At 31.1% G+C, this 17,457-nt stretch overlaps 1 protein-coding gene across 4 annotated transcripts; it reads left to right on the top strand.

The window, feature by feature from the left end:
- The first annotated feature begins 3,376 nt into the window (after positions 1-3,376).
- LOC108747259 (leucine-rich repeat flightless-interacting protein 2) lies at positions 3,377-16,614 on the top strand. Of its 4 annotated transcripts, none has more exons than XM_018484642.1 (9): positions 3,377-3,496; positions 5,293-5,448; positions 8,457-8,583; positions 9,579-9,718; positions 9,800-10,063; positions 15,150-15,294; positions 15,365-15,490; positions 15,919-16,130; positions 16,244-16,614. In XM_018484642.1, the coding sequence occupies exons 2-9, from the start codon at positions 5,365-5,367 to the stop codon at positions 16,352-16,354; spliced, it is 1,209 nt and encodes a 402-aa protein (XP_018340144.1). In that variant the 5' UTR covers positions 3,377-3,496; positions 5,293-5,364; the 3' UTR covers positions 16,355-16,614. The 4 variants fall into 4 exon arrangements, with proteins under 4 accessions (XP_018340144.1, XP_018340143.1, XP_018340142.1 ...); XM_018484641.1 differs by having other exon boundaries at positions 5,274-5,448; XM_018484640.1 differs by having other exon boundaries at positions 3,377-3,875; positions 5,274-5,448.
- The last annotated feature ends 843 nt before the right edge of the window (positions 16,615-17,457 follow it).

The raw sequence follows: 17,457 nt of genomic DNA, 5'->3' as shown, positions 1-17,457 counted from the left end.
TATTGAAACGATGCATCATGCGCATTATTCGTGAAATGGAATGCACCCTGACTGTCAGGGAGGATAAGCATTAGTTTTCGTCCATTTTTACAAATGTTTTAAAGCAATCTCATCATTTTGATTTATCCAAATTATCTTTATTTATAAATAGCATGTAATAAAAATTAACGTGTCATTTCTCGCTTCTAACATGATTCAATATAACTGTGATAACTACTCAGGAGCCTTAAGTTATCAAAATAGAATATAAAATAGTATATATATCTATATGCAAAAATATTACTATTCATAATTTAACTGTTTTTTTTTTGCTAAACATTTAATTTTTATTAATTTTTATTATAATTTTAATTTTCATTGATTTCTAATTGTCACTAATTTTAACCTTTCAGCGGGCGCGCGCGTATTCTCCGTACACGCGCGCGTCGGTTTTATGGGGCGAATATAGGTAAAATTTATTTTTTTTCTTGGCTTCCCACGGTATTCCTTCAGTGTTTTAAAAGTATCTTAAAATAACAAGACTAATGAGAATTAACACCTATAATCAAGCGCAAGTTTTGTAGGTTTTTTTTAATCTATAAAACTTGCGCTTGATTATTCGCGCTCACTCTCATTAGCCTTGTTGTTTGTTGATTATTTTTGTATTTTTAATGAACAATACATAAGAAAATATAAGAACTCGCAATTTACGAGCAAATTACCCTCCTGAACATTCAGTTTATCTTTATATACTGAGAAAAAAAATTTTGTTCAACTAACTACACACATTTAGTTGTAGATTTGGTTAATTCAACAAATTTTATTTAATCGACTTTAACTGTAGTCTGCTTAACATTGAACAGTTCGTTAAGCAGACTACGGTTAAATTCGGCCAGATAAATAAATTACGCGCAAAACAAGCAAGAATCGAAAGAAGAAGGATTCAAATGCAATAAAACTACTCTGGGTACAATTTATTGCCTTTCTATAGAATCAAAAATTAGTAACAAGCCCTACTCAAAATGTTTCCGCAAGCTTTGCTACTAGAGTTCTTAAAACAGAGAATTTGAATTTTTAAAGCAGAAAAATTGTGTTTTTAAAGCAAATTTGTGGAATATTTAAGCAAATAATACTTATTATAAGCTTTCATGTTCATCTCTATGCCATCGATGTAACAAATTTCCTATGTAGCCTGAATAGTCGTCACTGTAGTGGTTATATCAGTTCATTATATGGAGCAGAATAATATTTTATTTTCTAAATTCACTTATTTCATATAAGAACGCTTCGAATGAACTTAATCAACATCGAAGGTGTGGAGGCTAAGCTCAACAATTATCACTTTTACATTTAACTTCACTAATTCCATGGAACAGATTTAGTATGCCGATATTATGAGATATCGAGTTCATTTTAAGTAAATGCTAGAAGTCTATGGGAAGAATAAAAAAAAATAATAGGTTATTTTAAAGGAAATTTAATAAGCTTTAAGATAATGTTATATAAAATTTAATTTTTTTTGAAAATTAAAGAAATGTAAAAAGTGAGCAAATTGCAGTACAAAAATTGTGCTCCTAATATGAGATGCTTCGAGAAATCGATAATAAAACGTAAAGTATATCAATATTGCAACTAAAAAACTTTATTTAATGTTTCTTAAATACAAACAAACGCAGCCAGAGTGCGCGAAAAATGAGTATGCGATATATTATACCCAAAACTCGTTTTCAGTTAAAATCAAACATCGCAGAAATAAGCACATTCATTCTGATTATCCTTTTTATTATTGTACAATAACATTTATACTTTAGCAATGTGATTTTCACTATAACATGGAAGCATGGGTTATTTCATATTAGGGTGTGTTCAGATTCCTTACCGGATGGGTGATCGCTGAGTGATTGAGTGAATGGGCGGAGCCTAGCGAAAAATACCGGAGTGGTTTGGAAATCTGAACGCACTCTAAGATAAATAAGTGTCCTACATGCATCGATTACAGCAAATAGTAACGTATATCAGATTTAATATAAATTACATATATAATTAATATTATTATATATAACTAAAATATAAATAATAATGATAAAAGATATAAGATAAATATTTTACCAATATCTTAAGTCCCGACCTGTTAATAGATGATTTAATACTTTGTCTCCTTTGAGTTATGGTTTATACTGTTTACACACACACACACACACACAAAAGCATAATCTGAAATTTAAATTTTCATATAGATGCACAGGAAGTTTTTAATGCGCTATTACCCTTCCACCCAGCTCAAGGAACCGAATAATTTTTTCTCCCGGATGGATAGAGTAGGAATCTGAACGTTCCACCTAAGCGCTCAATAAAGGCACTTAAAAGGAATCTGAACGCTTTCTGAGTGCACTCAAGTGGGGAATCCGAACGCAGCCTTAGAAATATTCTGGATATCTCATATTACGATTTTCGCGCCTTATGATTTTGCGATCATCAAATCTAATTTCTATAATTAAACAATTTAACATATCCCGTATTTTTTTCTTACGACCTTACTTTATCACTATATAAAGAATTTATTGCCAAATATTTATTTATTAAATAATAAACAATGTTTAAAGGCTCATCTCAATGAAATTTGAAAATATTCAAATTCTAAAATCTTTTTTTACGATGACTGCAGGCATGATCTAATGAATTTTTTAAGAATGAATAAACAGTTTTCAATCCAAAAGCAATAAATTCATGGTGGAATCAATAGATAGCGTCTATTAATTTAGTAGAAACGCCGCTATCTTATATTAGGCGCCTATCTTATAATAGGGGGTTTTCCTCTATCTCTAAGCACTCTTCGTGTAATTCTCGTATGTGGTTCCTTTTATCCTCTTTATTCAGTAACAAAATTGCTACCATGTATATTACCATTTGATTTTATTTTTGTATTTGGACTGTGCAAAATTATATATTTAACCTTAAAGCTATTCAGTCGGTTTAATCAGCTGTGGTTCCTCTCTCGCTCTATTTCTCAGTCTTTCTTTCTCGGATCTCACCATTCGACAAGAAATTTCTTGCCGGACAAACTCTCGTGAGATTGCTCGCAATTGCACCATAATGAAAGTTAGAGAATCGATACCCTCGTTTCTCTCAAGAATTGTAATAAGCCTCCTGAGGATTTAGTACAGGGACGAACCACATCTACTTCCAACGATACGATTTTATCGATAGTATTAAAAAATGTACGTAGTCATGTAGTTCCCAAACTGAAAATGGATATATTGGCGGTAGTGTACGAGCGATTTCGTAACAGGAAAAAAGTAGGCGTGTCCTCTCTCAGGTTTCTGCTGGTATAGAACGTACCCCATGAGCCGAATTGTTGGTTCGGGATTCGGCCGGTTCGGCGTGGCGCACTGTACTTCTTCAGCTTCTTGGTGCTTCTCAGATTCTCGCGTAGTTGCCTTTGACTGTTTCGCGTATATACGTTGTTGTCCTTGCAGTGCAGAGTAGCAAAGTGGAGTACGAGAATAATCGAAAAAATGTATCTTTCGCTAAGCTGGAGTGCGATGTTGCACACTGTGTTTGCCGAGTCTTACGCCTGAGTGAACCGCCGAAATCTCGAACGATCCTACATGTCTAGAAATTGAATCCTCTAATATGCCTGTAATGCCTGTAATCGCCGATTGTAGATTGAAATAGACTCATGATACTGTGACGTGCCTTTGCGGGTCGGAAATTTACTCGGAAAAGAGAAAAAGTAGACTCGATACCATCCAAGTCAAATTCCTCCAATAATTTTTATTCGACATCGTAATGATCAATTATTCGATTTTCGCTGATTTTATTTATAGTGCCTAACTTTGCATGTGACTCGGTTTAAGAAAAATATTTGTCTATTCATCGAATGACATGTCCTAATCGTAAGTGTTCATCTGCAATTCCTGCATGAATGAGCAACAGAATGGTGGAATGTGAATCATAATGAAACAACCGTGTGTGTATGTGTGTGTGGTGCGTGTGTACGCGCGCGCGAGCGCGCGCATGTGTGTGTGTGTGTGTTTTATTTATGATATTTGCAGTACATGATATCATAAAAGATTTTTATATGTTGCTTACCTCATCCTTTTATTTAGTTTCAATAAGTATCATGATAGCTATGTTGAGTTATACATAAATTGTAACGTAAATGTAGTCAAGTTGAAAAAGTTCTGTCTACAACAATAGAGAGAGAGAGAGAGAAAGGAGAGGGGGGGGAGAGAATGTACTGGCTGTGTGTTCCAAAATTTACTGTCAATATTGAAAATCTATAGTTTATATCACATATTCTATAGATTTTCAGTACTGGCGATAAATGTTGGAACACAGCTATTATTGTTACTGAGTTTCTGTCCTTCAAATACTATATATTAGTTGCTTTCCATTTACACTGATTGTCAGATAATTCTCACTTGTGACATCATAACTTAGTTGAATGCGCGTTCCTTTTACATTCTGACAAGTGAGATTTAATTGAATTTTTACCTATAATCTGCACAAGATTGAGACCGTGTGCTTTAGTGAGTCTCGTAAACTCACTTTCAAAAGTGAGATTCGAATCTGTGTCATGTGATAACTTTTTACAAACTAAGCAAATAATGACGTCATTAATTTGAATATGAAATGCTCACTTCAGACTCAGTTTTACTTGTGTGCAAATGGAAAGCAACTATCCACTGTAAGGTGTAATTATATAGTATAAAATGGATTTTTTTTTAAGAAAACACAGAAGAAAATCAACTAAATCAAATTATCAATAGTTAATATGTTTTAATAGAGAGAGAGAAAGAGATAGAGAGAGATGAGGAATAAGCAGGGAGGGAGAGAGAGAGAGGGGGGGGGAGAAAGAGAGAATGTCTAATAAAAACTTGCCAAGATATGAAGAAAATGTAAAGATATGCATATTAACCCTCCGCAACATGGAATTAAAATTTGTCTATCAGCAATGGAAGCTTTGAGAAACTTTTTATGTTCCATAAATATATAAAAAAATTTTGATATACTTGTCTAAACTTGAATAAGTTTTTATCATCATAGAAATTGGATTGTATTTTAATTATTTCTTAAAATTAAGTCAAAATTCATAATTGAGAGATGGCTGTTGTTGGCAGAAGAATAAAATTGGCTATCAAATGTACTTAATAAATGATTGTAAACAAATGAATAGAATCAAAATTACAAGTCAAAGACATCATGATTAAATTTAGCACAACTTGGTCACAACTTTTCAATAATAATCTTACTTTAGCTCATTTATCTGTATAAAATAAATTTGTCCTTAGCAAATCATTTACCTGTCAGTGTGTTGGATGTGGATTTTCTTAGTTAAAATCATTACAATTGAAACAAAATTTATAAGAAAAGAAATTCAAAATGGAATCAGCTATAGCTGGGCGAAGGCGAACTGCTACACGACATTCTGCAGAAGATCAAGCACTTGATCAAATAGCTAAGGAGGTATGATCTTTATGATAAAATAGTAATATTGAAAAAAATTGATGTGCATGAACAAGATATTAGAAAATTAGGTAATATAATTTGTACAAATTATTTGATTATTAAAAATAATTACTTTATCTTTTTACGTATATAATAAAGATATAACTTATATTCTTACAAGCATGCAATATACATTTCTTACTTTAAGAATATAAGTTATGCTAAATCCAGCAACATATATATGTATATATTTTAATTAACTTGAGATAATGCTTGTATACATATAGATGATGTATTTATAACTATTGGTAAAAATATTTCTTATGCTTTTATACATGTATTTTCATACAATATTCATACTTTATGTTTTTGAGACAATATTTTATAAGCAAGTTACGTTTTTTTTTTATACATTACATTACATTATCAGATTTTTATAGCATTCTACATTTTATTTTATTATTATATTTATTAATTACATATGTAAAATATATACAGAGTGTAACAGAACGACCGTACCAAGCTAATTTCTTGAAAAATATTTTAGACAAAAGTTGTAGGGTTCTAAATAGCGCATCTCATAGTAGTATGAGTATGATCTTGAATAGCGTTGTCAAAATCACGTAAAGATTATCTTGAAATGTTTTAACGGGATCTATTATTTTTTATTACATATTTTCTTGTTGCTGACGTCAAGAACTTTTTAAAACACTATTATGAAATTATTTTTCATAACAACTAAAACCATTTGAATATTGTTCGTAGTCATGATCTTGACAACATATCGTCGAGATCAAGATCATTGAAGATTGTTTCTCTTATTTTTATTTATTTATGTAAAAATGAATTTTTAGTTAGTGTAAATATAATAATAAGGCCTGATTTTTCATTAAATTTTTGGATAAAACATCAGATTAAGTCTAACCACAAGTTAATCAAATAATGAAAAACCAGACCTACGAAGAACATCCAGTGGTCTTGACCTTGACTTATATTGTCGAGATCATGACTATGAATTACATTTATAAGGTTTTAGCCATTAATCGGACACCTTGTGGAATGCTAATGTCGATGGTATTGTAATTTTCAAGTTTTATAACTTGGATTTTAATGAAAAATAATTTTATTATAGCATTTTAAAAAGCTCTTGACACCAGCTACAAGAATATGTAATAAAAAATGATAATTTCCGTTAAAAAATTTCAAGATGATCTTTATGTGACAACGACAATAGTATTTAAGATCGTACTCATACTACCATAAAATGTCACTTAGAACCTTACAAAATATAAAATTATGTAACAAATATACAGGGCGAATCTGATTAAAAGTTTACTATCTTTTTCTCGGTTAGAAATAGGAGGAAGCCTATTATCAAAATTGTAGGATAAGTAATGAAATATACTTTGATGGTTTTGAGTAACTAAAAGTAAATATAAATGTCCTTGGTTTTTATACTATCAATAAAAAATTTTTTTTTAATGGGAAGAGGTATTTTTTAGTTGTTCTATCGATGGTACTCAATGAACTGAATAATTTTGCATTAGAGTATCTTAAAAAATTCAACTACTATTGAGATATAAACCAAAATAAGTCAAACTGAAAGTTTAGAACAAAATTTTTATTAGTGGAATAACCGTTCAAAATGTTTGCCATATTGATCCAGACATGCCTGTAGTCTTTGTAGAAAGTTTGTTTGGACTTCTTCTAACTCTTGAATCGTTATTTTGCAAAAAATATTTTTTATTTTTTTTTTTTTCATGTTTTTCCGAAGTGGTAGGACGTTGAAAGTAAGCTAGCTGCTTCATTCTTCCCCAAAGATAATAGTCCAAACATGTTAAATCGGATGATCTCGCAGGAAATAACGCAGGATCACCTCTACCAATTTATTTATTTAGGAATATTCTGTTGAGCTGTCGCTTCGCATTTATACCAAAGTGGAGTGATGCACCATCTAACTGAAGCCATATTCGAGCCCTATCTCTCAGCAGAATATGTTCCACTAAATTTGGAAAATCATTTCTAAGAAAACGAACAAACCTCTCCGTTGTTAAAAATTCATAGAAAAAGTGTGGTCCAATTAACAGAATTCCAATAATTCCTGCCCAAATATTAATATTCCACTGGTTGATGATCCACAGTTCTCACCCAGTGTGGGTTGACTTCGCTTCAATAATGCAAATTGTGCCTGTTAATAGTTCCATTATTAAATGTTGCTTCATCTGATCACGACACAAATCGAAAAAAGTTGGATCTTGTAATTTATTTTGAGCCCATGTACAGAACTGGATCCTTGTATTAAAATTATTCTACGAGAGTTCTTGAAGTACCCATGTACCGATATAAATGGAATTTATGTTTCCTGAGTATGCGGGATATGTGAAGTTAGCACCCCAACTATAGTATTCAGGAGTTCTGATTAGAGTTCCCGTTTCCTTTTGACGAGACGAAGAGTTTTATATAATTTATAATAAAAGTACCGCTTAATAATTATTTTTAAATAATTTTTAAAAAATGGGGTGCTAACTTTCTCATCGAAAATCGAGATCGAATAATTCTGAGCGACTCAATAGTTTCATTTCGTGAATACGAGTACCTAGAGTTCCTAATGCATAAAAAAAATTTTTTTAAATAAAAAAAAATTAAAAATTTTTGAAAAATCAATTTTTAAATATACAATAGTTCTGATTAGAGTTCCTGCTTCCTTTTAACGAGGCGAAGAGTTTCTTTGTCGATCGTCTTTAATAGTATCTCATCGATGACTGTACTATTTATTTACTCTAAATATTAAGCTTGATTTACATAAATATTAGCAATTATACATAAATAATTTGTCTTTCTATAAAATAAAACTAAATGTCATGTCAGAAATTCATAATGAACAAGTCCATACTTATATACTTTTACTTTTTTAATTATTCTAATAGATATTCTATACAAAACTTTATAGCATGGTTATTGATAATGAACCAATAATGTAAATATATTTTTTATAATAGACTTTTTTTCTGTATATATACTTTCAGGCAGAAGCAAGACTGGCTGCTAGGAGACAGGCAAGAGCAGAAGCCAGAGAAATACGAATGCGTGAATTAGAAAGACAACAAAAAGAGGCAGAAGAGAATGCTGATAGGGTTTACGACATATGTGCAGGTAGTTTCAAAAAATCATCATTTTGAATTTCGAACTTATATTTTGCAATAACTTACAATTTACACTACTGCTCATTAATTTCAACATCTGATTCGTTGATCTCTCTGTAAAGGATGAACGTGATACAATATTTGTGATTTGCATAGAAATGATTCCACCTGCTATTACAAATACTTTCAGCGTTCGCATAAATTGTATTTATATAGTATTTATATTATATAAACATTTTTTTAAACTGTAGTTTTTGAAAAAACGAAGCTAATAGTCGAACAGTGTCTGTGTGGTCCCTGGAAATAAAATAAATACGCACACAAAGTCAGTAGTGATATCAGATATATGCTCAATGCTGTTTTGAAATCGATTTGTCCACACTACTGCTCATTAATTTCAGTGCACTACCTAAATCATCGATTGTTCGGAAAGTAATGAACAAAAAAAGCTAGTAATGAATATGGATTTATTTAAACAAATAAACGTGTTTTTTATTTACACATTATTTATAAATGTGCAAAACACATGTACTCGTATCATATTTATATCCTTTACAGAGAAACTATCCTTTACAAAGAATTTGGTGATGAATGTATTGAAATTAATGAAATGATAAATAGTGTTACATTTAGAACCACTTTTTCCATGTATACACAGTATAGTGATTCATAATATTTGTGACAAACTTTAAGAAACAAGGAAGAAGAAAGACCTCGTCAAATACATTTCCAAAAGAGTTCGATAATCAATACTTTGCAAGTAAAATGTGTGTAATTTAGATTGAAGACTATTGCTTCAAACAGCTACTTATATATAACAAAAAAATAAATACAAAAATATAAATAACATTAATGTATATCTTTTGCGGGCATTAAGAAATATCACTTAATCATAACACAACATTAATGAATTTATTTGATAAAAATTATTACACTTGATAAGATCTACCAAAGTTTGTCATATCTGAATCACTGTGCATATACATATATAATACGTGATTGTAGTTGATATAAATAGAACCATGAGAGTAACTCCAGATCCAGTACGTACATCGCGACTTCTTACAAATTCCAATAATTTCCAATCAAGTCGTAGATCTTCAGAAGATTCATTGGAAGATGCAGGATTAAGCAGAGATATTAGGGTATATCTACAGACCTTTTCTATTTTATTATTTAATTTTCAATGATATTAATACACTGTCTTTTTTATATATTTCTATTAGCTGGAATTAAAAGAATTTGAAGAAAAATTTAGAAAGGCTATGATAGCTAATGCTCAGTTAGACAATGAAAAATCATCTTATGCCTATCAAGTTGATTTGTTAAAAGATAAATTGGAAGAATTAGAGGAAACTACTACACAATTACGTAGAGAATTAAGAGAAAAAAATCGAGATGTTGAACAATTAAAACGGGTCAGTCAGCGATTGAAAGAAGATTTAGATATTTGCAGAGCGCAATTACTAGAAAGAGATACACTTATACAAGTACGTATACTATTGAGTATTGTTCAAAATAACGCATAATATTGTTTATGAAAGAATATCCTGTAATATACTGTGCCAAAAGTCCTGAGCCACCTAAATAATTTCTGAATGTTTTGAGATATAGGATTGAAATTTACAGGAATACAATAAGATCATAAAATCTATCATTTTAAAATCCCTCGAAAGTACTCCACCTTACGGGTCGATTGACAAGCCACCTCATTTACACTTCATTTGTGGTGCAGCTACATATCTGCACTCTATCAGACTCTACCATATTATATTGTCTCGTGGAAAAAATATTTTGCCATGAAACTCGTTTTGACTTATATTTTACGAAGTTACGAAGCCTATTAAGTGAATGCTGGAGCCGCGTGTATTATCAATAAAACTAATGTTTTTGATGTTTTTGTTCCTATCGAATTTCTTTGTTGTGGTTTCACAGAATAAAAATTTCTTTTCTATAATTAAAATTTACATGTTAATTCGACAGGAACAAAAATGTCAAAAACGCTAGTTTTATCGGTAATACAGATGGCTTCAGCATTCCCTTAAGGGGATCCTAAAGTGAATCTGTTTTATCAATTTTTCTAAAGTATTTTTCTAAAGTATTTTTAACTGCCTTTACAAAATTCTTCTCCATGATTAAAGTATAAATGATAACGTAGTCCAAACCGATCGATTTTATGCCAAAAACGAAAAAAAGTTTGAAAATTACAGTTTTATTACTGATTTTTAACGTCGACTCGTAATAATGTTTGCTTTATATACGAGTTTTATATAATACTTCGTAAATACAAAATAATCGTGGTTTGGATCAGAGTTATATGAACAATCAATAATTGAGTACTTAGAATTAAGTTTAGATACTTAATACGAAAGATTAGTTAGTTATAAAATTTGTACGTATGTATGAGTGCGATATTGATGTAGTATATAAAAATATGTCGATATGTAGCATATTATTAATGAAACAGCGATCTTATCAGAGTTCGAGCTTTACTTTAGGATCCTCTTAAAGAATTTTTCAATTTTATTCTTAAAAACATTTTAATGAATAAAATTGTATGCTCTTCATTTACAATGCAGATATATGTTTTTATGCTGATATTTTATCTCCAAGAAGTAATATTATGTCATAAAACTTTTTTGGTTGCTTTTTTTATGAAGTTGTGAAGGCACGTACAGAGCCAGATTTTACAAATTGATTTTTCAAAAGTTATAATAAATAAAATTATATACACCTACTACACTATAGTGCATATATGCACATGCATATCGAGATATCAGAATAAATTTTTATTTTGCCTTTTTCCTCCAAAAAATCGCTCTGCACGAGCCTTCAGGAGCCTTTCCTGATTACGAATATCGCAATTAAAACGCGATTGATGTAATATTTTAGCTATAAATTTCGGTATAAAGAAATTCATACATAAGTGCAGATCTAGGTCAGTTATGCTGGTTTTTTCTCGAAGAAATAATATTTTCTTACGAAACTTTTTGGAATTTCTTTCGTATATTACTGGGAAGGCTTGTATAGAGCCGGATTTTGCAAATTGATTCTTGAAAATTTTTTTAATAATTAAATTATGTACATCTTAACTGTATTATATTATAGTAGTACATATCGGGTGAGATAGAATAAATTTTTATTTTTCCTTTTTTCTAAAAAAATTGCTCTGTACGAGTCTTTAGGAGCCTTCTCTGATTATAAATATCGCAATTAAAATGTAATTCATCCAGTATTTTAGCCATAATTTCAGCATAAAGACATTCGTTTTCAACTAGAGGTCTCCATAGTCTTCTCTGGTGGAACGGGGGAAGAGGAGAGCTGGAAAATCTTAAATGTGGTCGAGTAAGGGCTCGTTTAAAAAAGCTTTCCAATACAAGAATAACGCTGGATGATCGAGGTCTGTACGATTTCTTTCGCAGAGTTACGATCATTTAAATATTATTATTGGCTGGGAATGGAAGTAATTCGTTATTTATAATGAAGTTACAGTTACAAGTTACTTTTTTGATAACTTTACTCTGATAACTGTGCTATTTTTTTCTTTGATAACTGTAACGGTAACGAAGTAATATTTGTTTTGGTAATGGTAACGAAAGTTACTTGTATCGTTACTTTACACGATTGGACATGATACGGTTGGACACCAGCCACTCATAGTGCTTGAGACTAGAAAGCCCCTAAGTTGGTCCGCTGTAATTGGCGGTCGTCGATTTAAAAAATATAACGAAGAAATAATGTGTGATCTACGATGACAATGGCAGTAGTAGTTGAGACTATAAGAGTAACAAATTGACTAATCACAGTTGAATGTAAGAAGAATAATCGACTGTGATTGGTCAATTTCTTACAGTCTCATCCATGATACTGTCATTGTAGATTACGCATAATGAAAAGTTACTTTCTCAAGTAACGGTAACTTTTTATGTGCCATGGCCTTTACTCCTCGTGCATGCGTGCATGCGTGCATACGTGCGTGCTTATACTAATCATGGTGTAAAGATACAGTCAAGGTGTAATGTTTTCGCGAATGCGCAGTAGGAGTATGCATTTGGACTTAAATTTGATTGGTTGTTTCCAGTATGCTATTACCATTATGCGCAATATTTCACCCTCGGAGTATTAAGAAGGACACCAAACTCAAGCGGCCGGTCCCGAAAAAAATGAGCTTGAAACACGGTGTCGAAAAAGCGCTGTATGGCAGAACAAATTCTCCTATTGAAGAAAACTACAGTATTTTCCAACAATTCGTATATCCTTGCGCACGAAATATTCCATGGTATGTACATACAGTATCCTCCATAAGTTTGGGAATTCCCTACATTTTATAGGAAAGCCATTTCATGACAGCGATCTATACATATTTTTGGTTTAAATACTTCGTAAGACATCTAAATGACGATAAACATTTATCTAGAACACTTATAAGCTTGTACATGCTGAAAATATGTTGGACAATCATTTCATAGCATCGAAGCACTCAAAATTGAATTTCGCGCTTTGATCTATTCTTTATATGTATAGTGTCACTTATTTTGCAACTTCGTACTTGTATTCGTTATATATACACAGGTTATTTAATTGTAGTTTAGCAGTTATAGTTTCTATAAAAGTGGTAAACTATTTAAGTCGCAAGTTGATTTCAGACTCTAAAAACTGTAAAATGACCCTGAAGAATCAGATTTTGTATATGAATCGCATTATAATTAAAATTCCACATTTTAATAGCATTTTATTAAATTTTTAATTGAAAAAAGACGAAATAAAAATACATACATACGTACATTATAGATAACGTACGTATGTATGTACTTTTATTTCGTCTTTTTTCAATTGATTATTTACAAAATTGTAAAATATAGGATGTTCCTAAACTTATGAAGATGTACGGCCACGGTCCAATTCACGTTCACAACCTTAAAAATCATTTCATCCTTGTTTGTCAAATGTTAAACGAAGACAAACGATGCTCATGAGCGTATCGGCATGAATTGGACCTACGTATGACCTGTGACCACGTGACAGTCAATATTTCCAACTTTTCCCGCAAGGCGCGATGGCACTAAAATTACATCGACCCAATTTTTCGACACCGTGTTTCGAGTCCATTTTCAGACCTTGGCGTCCTTATTACTGCGTGATTTCACCTTGTCTTATTACACCATGATACTAATGCTAATAGCAGAGAGAAACTTAAGAGAGGACATGACCAAAACCTGTAACCGTAAAATGCTATTGCATTACTGCCTTTTGACAAAGTGGATGTGAACTACATAGCAACGTCCACTTTTCTCATGGTACATCGTCCACTTTTCAAGGCTGGAAATGATAAATCGATATTTGGTTCATATAATCGTGCTACATGTAACACGATTATATGAACCAAATATCGATTTATTATTTCCAGTCTTGAAAAGTGAACGTTGCTATGTAGTTTACATCCACTTTGTCAGAGGGCAATAGTGTGCGGCAGCATTTTACGGTTACAGGTTTTGGGCCGTCATGTCCTCTCAGGTTTCTCTTTGCTAATAGATATATTCGCGTTGCTTGCACTTTTGACGGTATCGGTATCTTCACTTTCTCTCTTTTCAAGATCAAACATCATCTATTTCATTTTAGGGCCACTTTCATTAAACTCCGATTAACTTAATGGGCCTAGTAACTTTGCAGGATTCCAACTAAAGTTGATGTCGGAGAAAAAATATGAACTGAAGAATTAAACATATTTCACTAATTATAATTAACTATAATTTTACATACTATATTGAACACAAAAATAGGTTATTAACAGCTACCAAAGAGAAACCTTGCTACATAAGTTAGTATTATAAATTTATATTTATAACTTCTCTCTTTGCATTTTTTCTCCGACATCAGCTTCAGTTGGAATCCTGCAAAGTTACTAGGTCTGTTAAGTTAATCGGAGCTTAGTGAAAATGGCCCTTAAGTGCACAAATATTTGGGGATTTACATTACTTTAAATACTAAAGCCACTACGGTCTGAATGTTGAACTATTATATATATTTATTTAAATGAATTAATTTCAGAAATGATAATTGCGTGCCGATATGATTGTCGGACCCGGACGGGAGTCGAGTCTCCCGGATCTCTTGCATTCCGTGCGAGCGTCGTAATAACCGATATGTATAGAAAGTTACGCATATTATTGCGAGGAATATTGCTAGTCTAAAGACATAGGACGTATGCCGTAATCTGTAAAAAATGACTAATCACAGTCGAGTATTTCCCTGCCATTCGACTGTAAAAAGGGAATACTCAAAGGTGATTAAAATTTTTACAGATTACGACATACAGCATATGATTATAAACACTCCCTCACTCGATGCTCCACATGTCATTAAAAATTTTCCGACTACCCTCTCTCTCCGTTCTTCTGGAGATATTAAAGTGGATTTTCAAAGTTCAATGGTAGATTTTATGGTCCCACTGTATCCCTGTAAATTTCAATCATACATCGAACCATTTAAAAATTATTTGACCTAGAATTTTTGGTGAACCCTGTATAAAAGTTTTTACTTAATACGAATGTGAATCTAAAATATATTATAATTTAGGAAAACGGTTTAGTTATTGTTGATAATAAGGAAAATGAAGATGAGGATAACGAAAATATTGAAAATGGATTATGTCATAAAAAGAAGGTATTAGTCAGTACAGAAGCTGCAGAATTATTAGAAACAGCTGGTAAAGGTTCACTAGGTATATAATTAATCAAGAAGTCAAGTATTTTTAAAATAAGACAAAATTTTATGGTGTATATACTTTTTAGACATTCGACTGAGGAAATTTGCTTCTGAAAAAAAGGAATTGCAAGATGAGATTCGCCATTTAAGATTGGAATTAGAAGAAACTAGAAATCGCATGAGACCTGAAAAATCATCTGGTTCGATATTAGGTCAATATTTTTATTTATACAAGCATCTGACTTATATATATCTTCATGAAAAGATTTTCTTAAAATTATCTTATATTTTTATGAATATTTGTTGCATAAAATTCATGAAATTTTTTTTTTAAATATCTTGAATTTTTTTCCAGATTTTTTTTGTAAGTTTTCTTTAGAAATTATAGAATAAGAAATCTAGATCAATTCTAGAAATGTACTTTTATGTAGAAAAAACATTTTGAAAAAATATTCCAATTCTTATAAAAAATTTGAGAAATTTTCTAAAAAAAAAAAAACAATTAAAAATTCTCAAAAATTTTAAAGAATTATATAAAGAATCGTAAGAAAAATTTTCACCAGGATATTTATTGATACATACTTTACGAATGTTGTAATATTGTTTTATTGATATTAATTGATGTATTTATTGTTGTTAGGTTTATCAGATAACGAAGATATTCAACGTGAAGCAAATAAATTGTTGGCCGATTATAAATTTAAATTACAAAAAGCGGAACAAGATATGTCTACATTGCAAGCAACAGTAGCTAGACTAGAAAGTCAAGTAATTCGTTACAAATCAGCTGCAGAAGCATCTGAAAAAGCAGAAGATGAGTTGAAAGTAGAAAAAAGAAAGTTGCAGAGAGAAGTATGAATATTGATTTTTATTAGAAACAAATGATCTGTATACATAAATATGTATCAAACAATTTAGAAAATTACAGATATTTATGTTTCATTTAATATTTTTTTTATATTTAGGTAAGAGAAACACAAAGTCGTGTAGAGGAATTGGAGACAGCAAATTCTCATCTGCAAAGGAGATTGGATAAACTTAAAAACGCTAAATCGGCTCTTCTAAAAGAGCTTTGACAAGTTAATGTTTGCAGAGATGTACAATAAGTCTGTTACTTATACTTTGAACAAATCGTAACCCAATGTTGCCTCCAATTAATATTATTTATCACTTTAAATATAATTTACAAAGGCAAAAATTAGATATTACTGTTATAACATTTCATTATGTAGCAGATGTCATCCAGACATAAAAAATTGCTGTGGAAAAGATTCCTACCTCTTACATTTACTAAGTCTTTGATTCCAACTTATTTTTGCATTATTTTTTGGACTAATAAGGCACTTTTTACTATTTTTTAAATTTGACGTTAAATTTGTCTATATATTTATAAAAAGTTACAGAGCTGATTCAATATTTGATACTTTCATGTAAGTAGCAAGTAATAAAATATATTCGTTTCTGCCTTGTTGTAATGAGTTTGTGAAAATTATTTTAAATTAAAATAATTAAATATATTAAAAAGTACAAAATATATTTATATATTGTGGTGGAAATGGTACAGGTGTCAAATATTTTTTACCATGTTAAAGAAAGATATTAAAAAAAGCCCACTTTGGTTTAGAAGTGGGATTTAGATTGGTATGTAAAAACTATGACTATGTTTACACTGTGCATTTAGGCCGCGATCATGGAGTATAGAAAATAGGAGACCGAACTTGCATGGACGAGACCGTCAAAAAGTGTGGCAAAAAGTGATTATTTAAATTAGTTCAATCGAGATGTCGCTTCCATTCCACGAACATCTACAGTTCCTCCAGTAAGAGTTAAAACATTTCGCGTTCGCGCCTTCTACACCATGGAACAGTTGCTCACACCAATTCAGGTTTACTACTATTGAAAGTATCTGCGAATAGGGCGGCGTTTAAAGGACTCGAAATCTGACTAATCAGAGATCGGTACTCCTTATGACTTGACTCCTTACTAGAAGAACTCTTAACGACACCGTTTTCACTGTTTGCGTGGTAGATTATACCAATTTTACATGAAGAATGCTCCATTCTTCATGCAGTTTTAATGACTTTTACATCTTATATATCTGTTAGAGCCTTGGTACACAAAAAACAGACAATAAGGATCCCATAGAGCGAAAATTGGCAACGAAACGGAACTAGCGGAA

This window comes from Trachymyrmex septentrionalis, unplaced genomic scaffold, assembly GCF_001594115.1.
Source record: "Trachymyrmex septentrionalis isolate Tsep2-gDNA-1 unplaced genomic scaffold, Tsep1.0 scaffold196, whole genome shotgun sequence".
Taxonomy (NCBI): Eukaryota; Metazoa; Arthropoda; class Insecta; order Hymenoptera; family Formicidae; genus Trachymyrmex; species Trachymyrmex septentrionalis.
This window is presented reverse-complemented; position numbering and strand designations above follow the sequence as displayed.

Coding starts and splice junctions, on each gene's coding strand:
- LOC108747259 (XM_018484642.1), top strand. CDS start 5,365: ATGGAATCAGCTATAGCTGGGCGAAGGCGAACTGCTACACGACATTCT. Junction 15,295..15,364: donor AGCTGGTAAAGGTTCACTAG/GTATATAATTAA, acceptor TATACTTTTTAG/ACATTCGACTGAGGAAATTT. Junction 15,491..15,918: donor ATCATCTGGTTCGATATTAG/GTCAATATTTTT, acceptor TATTGTTGTTAG/GTTTATCAGATAACGAAGAT.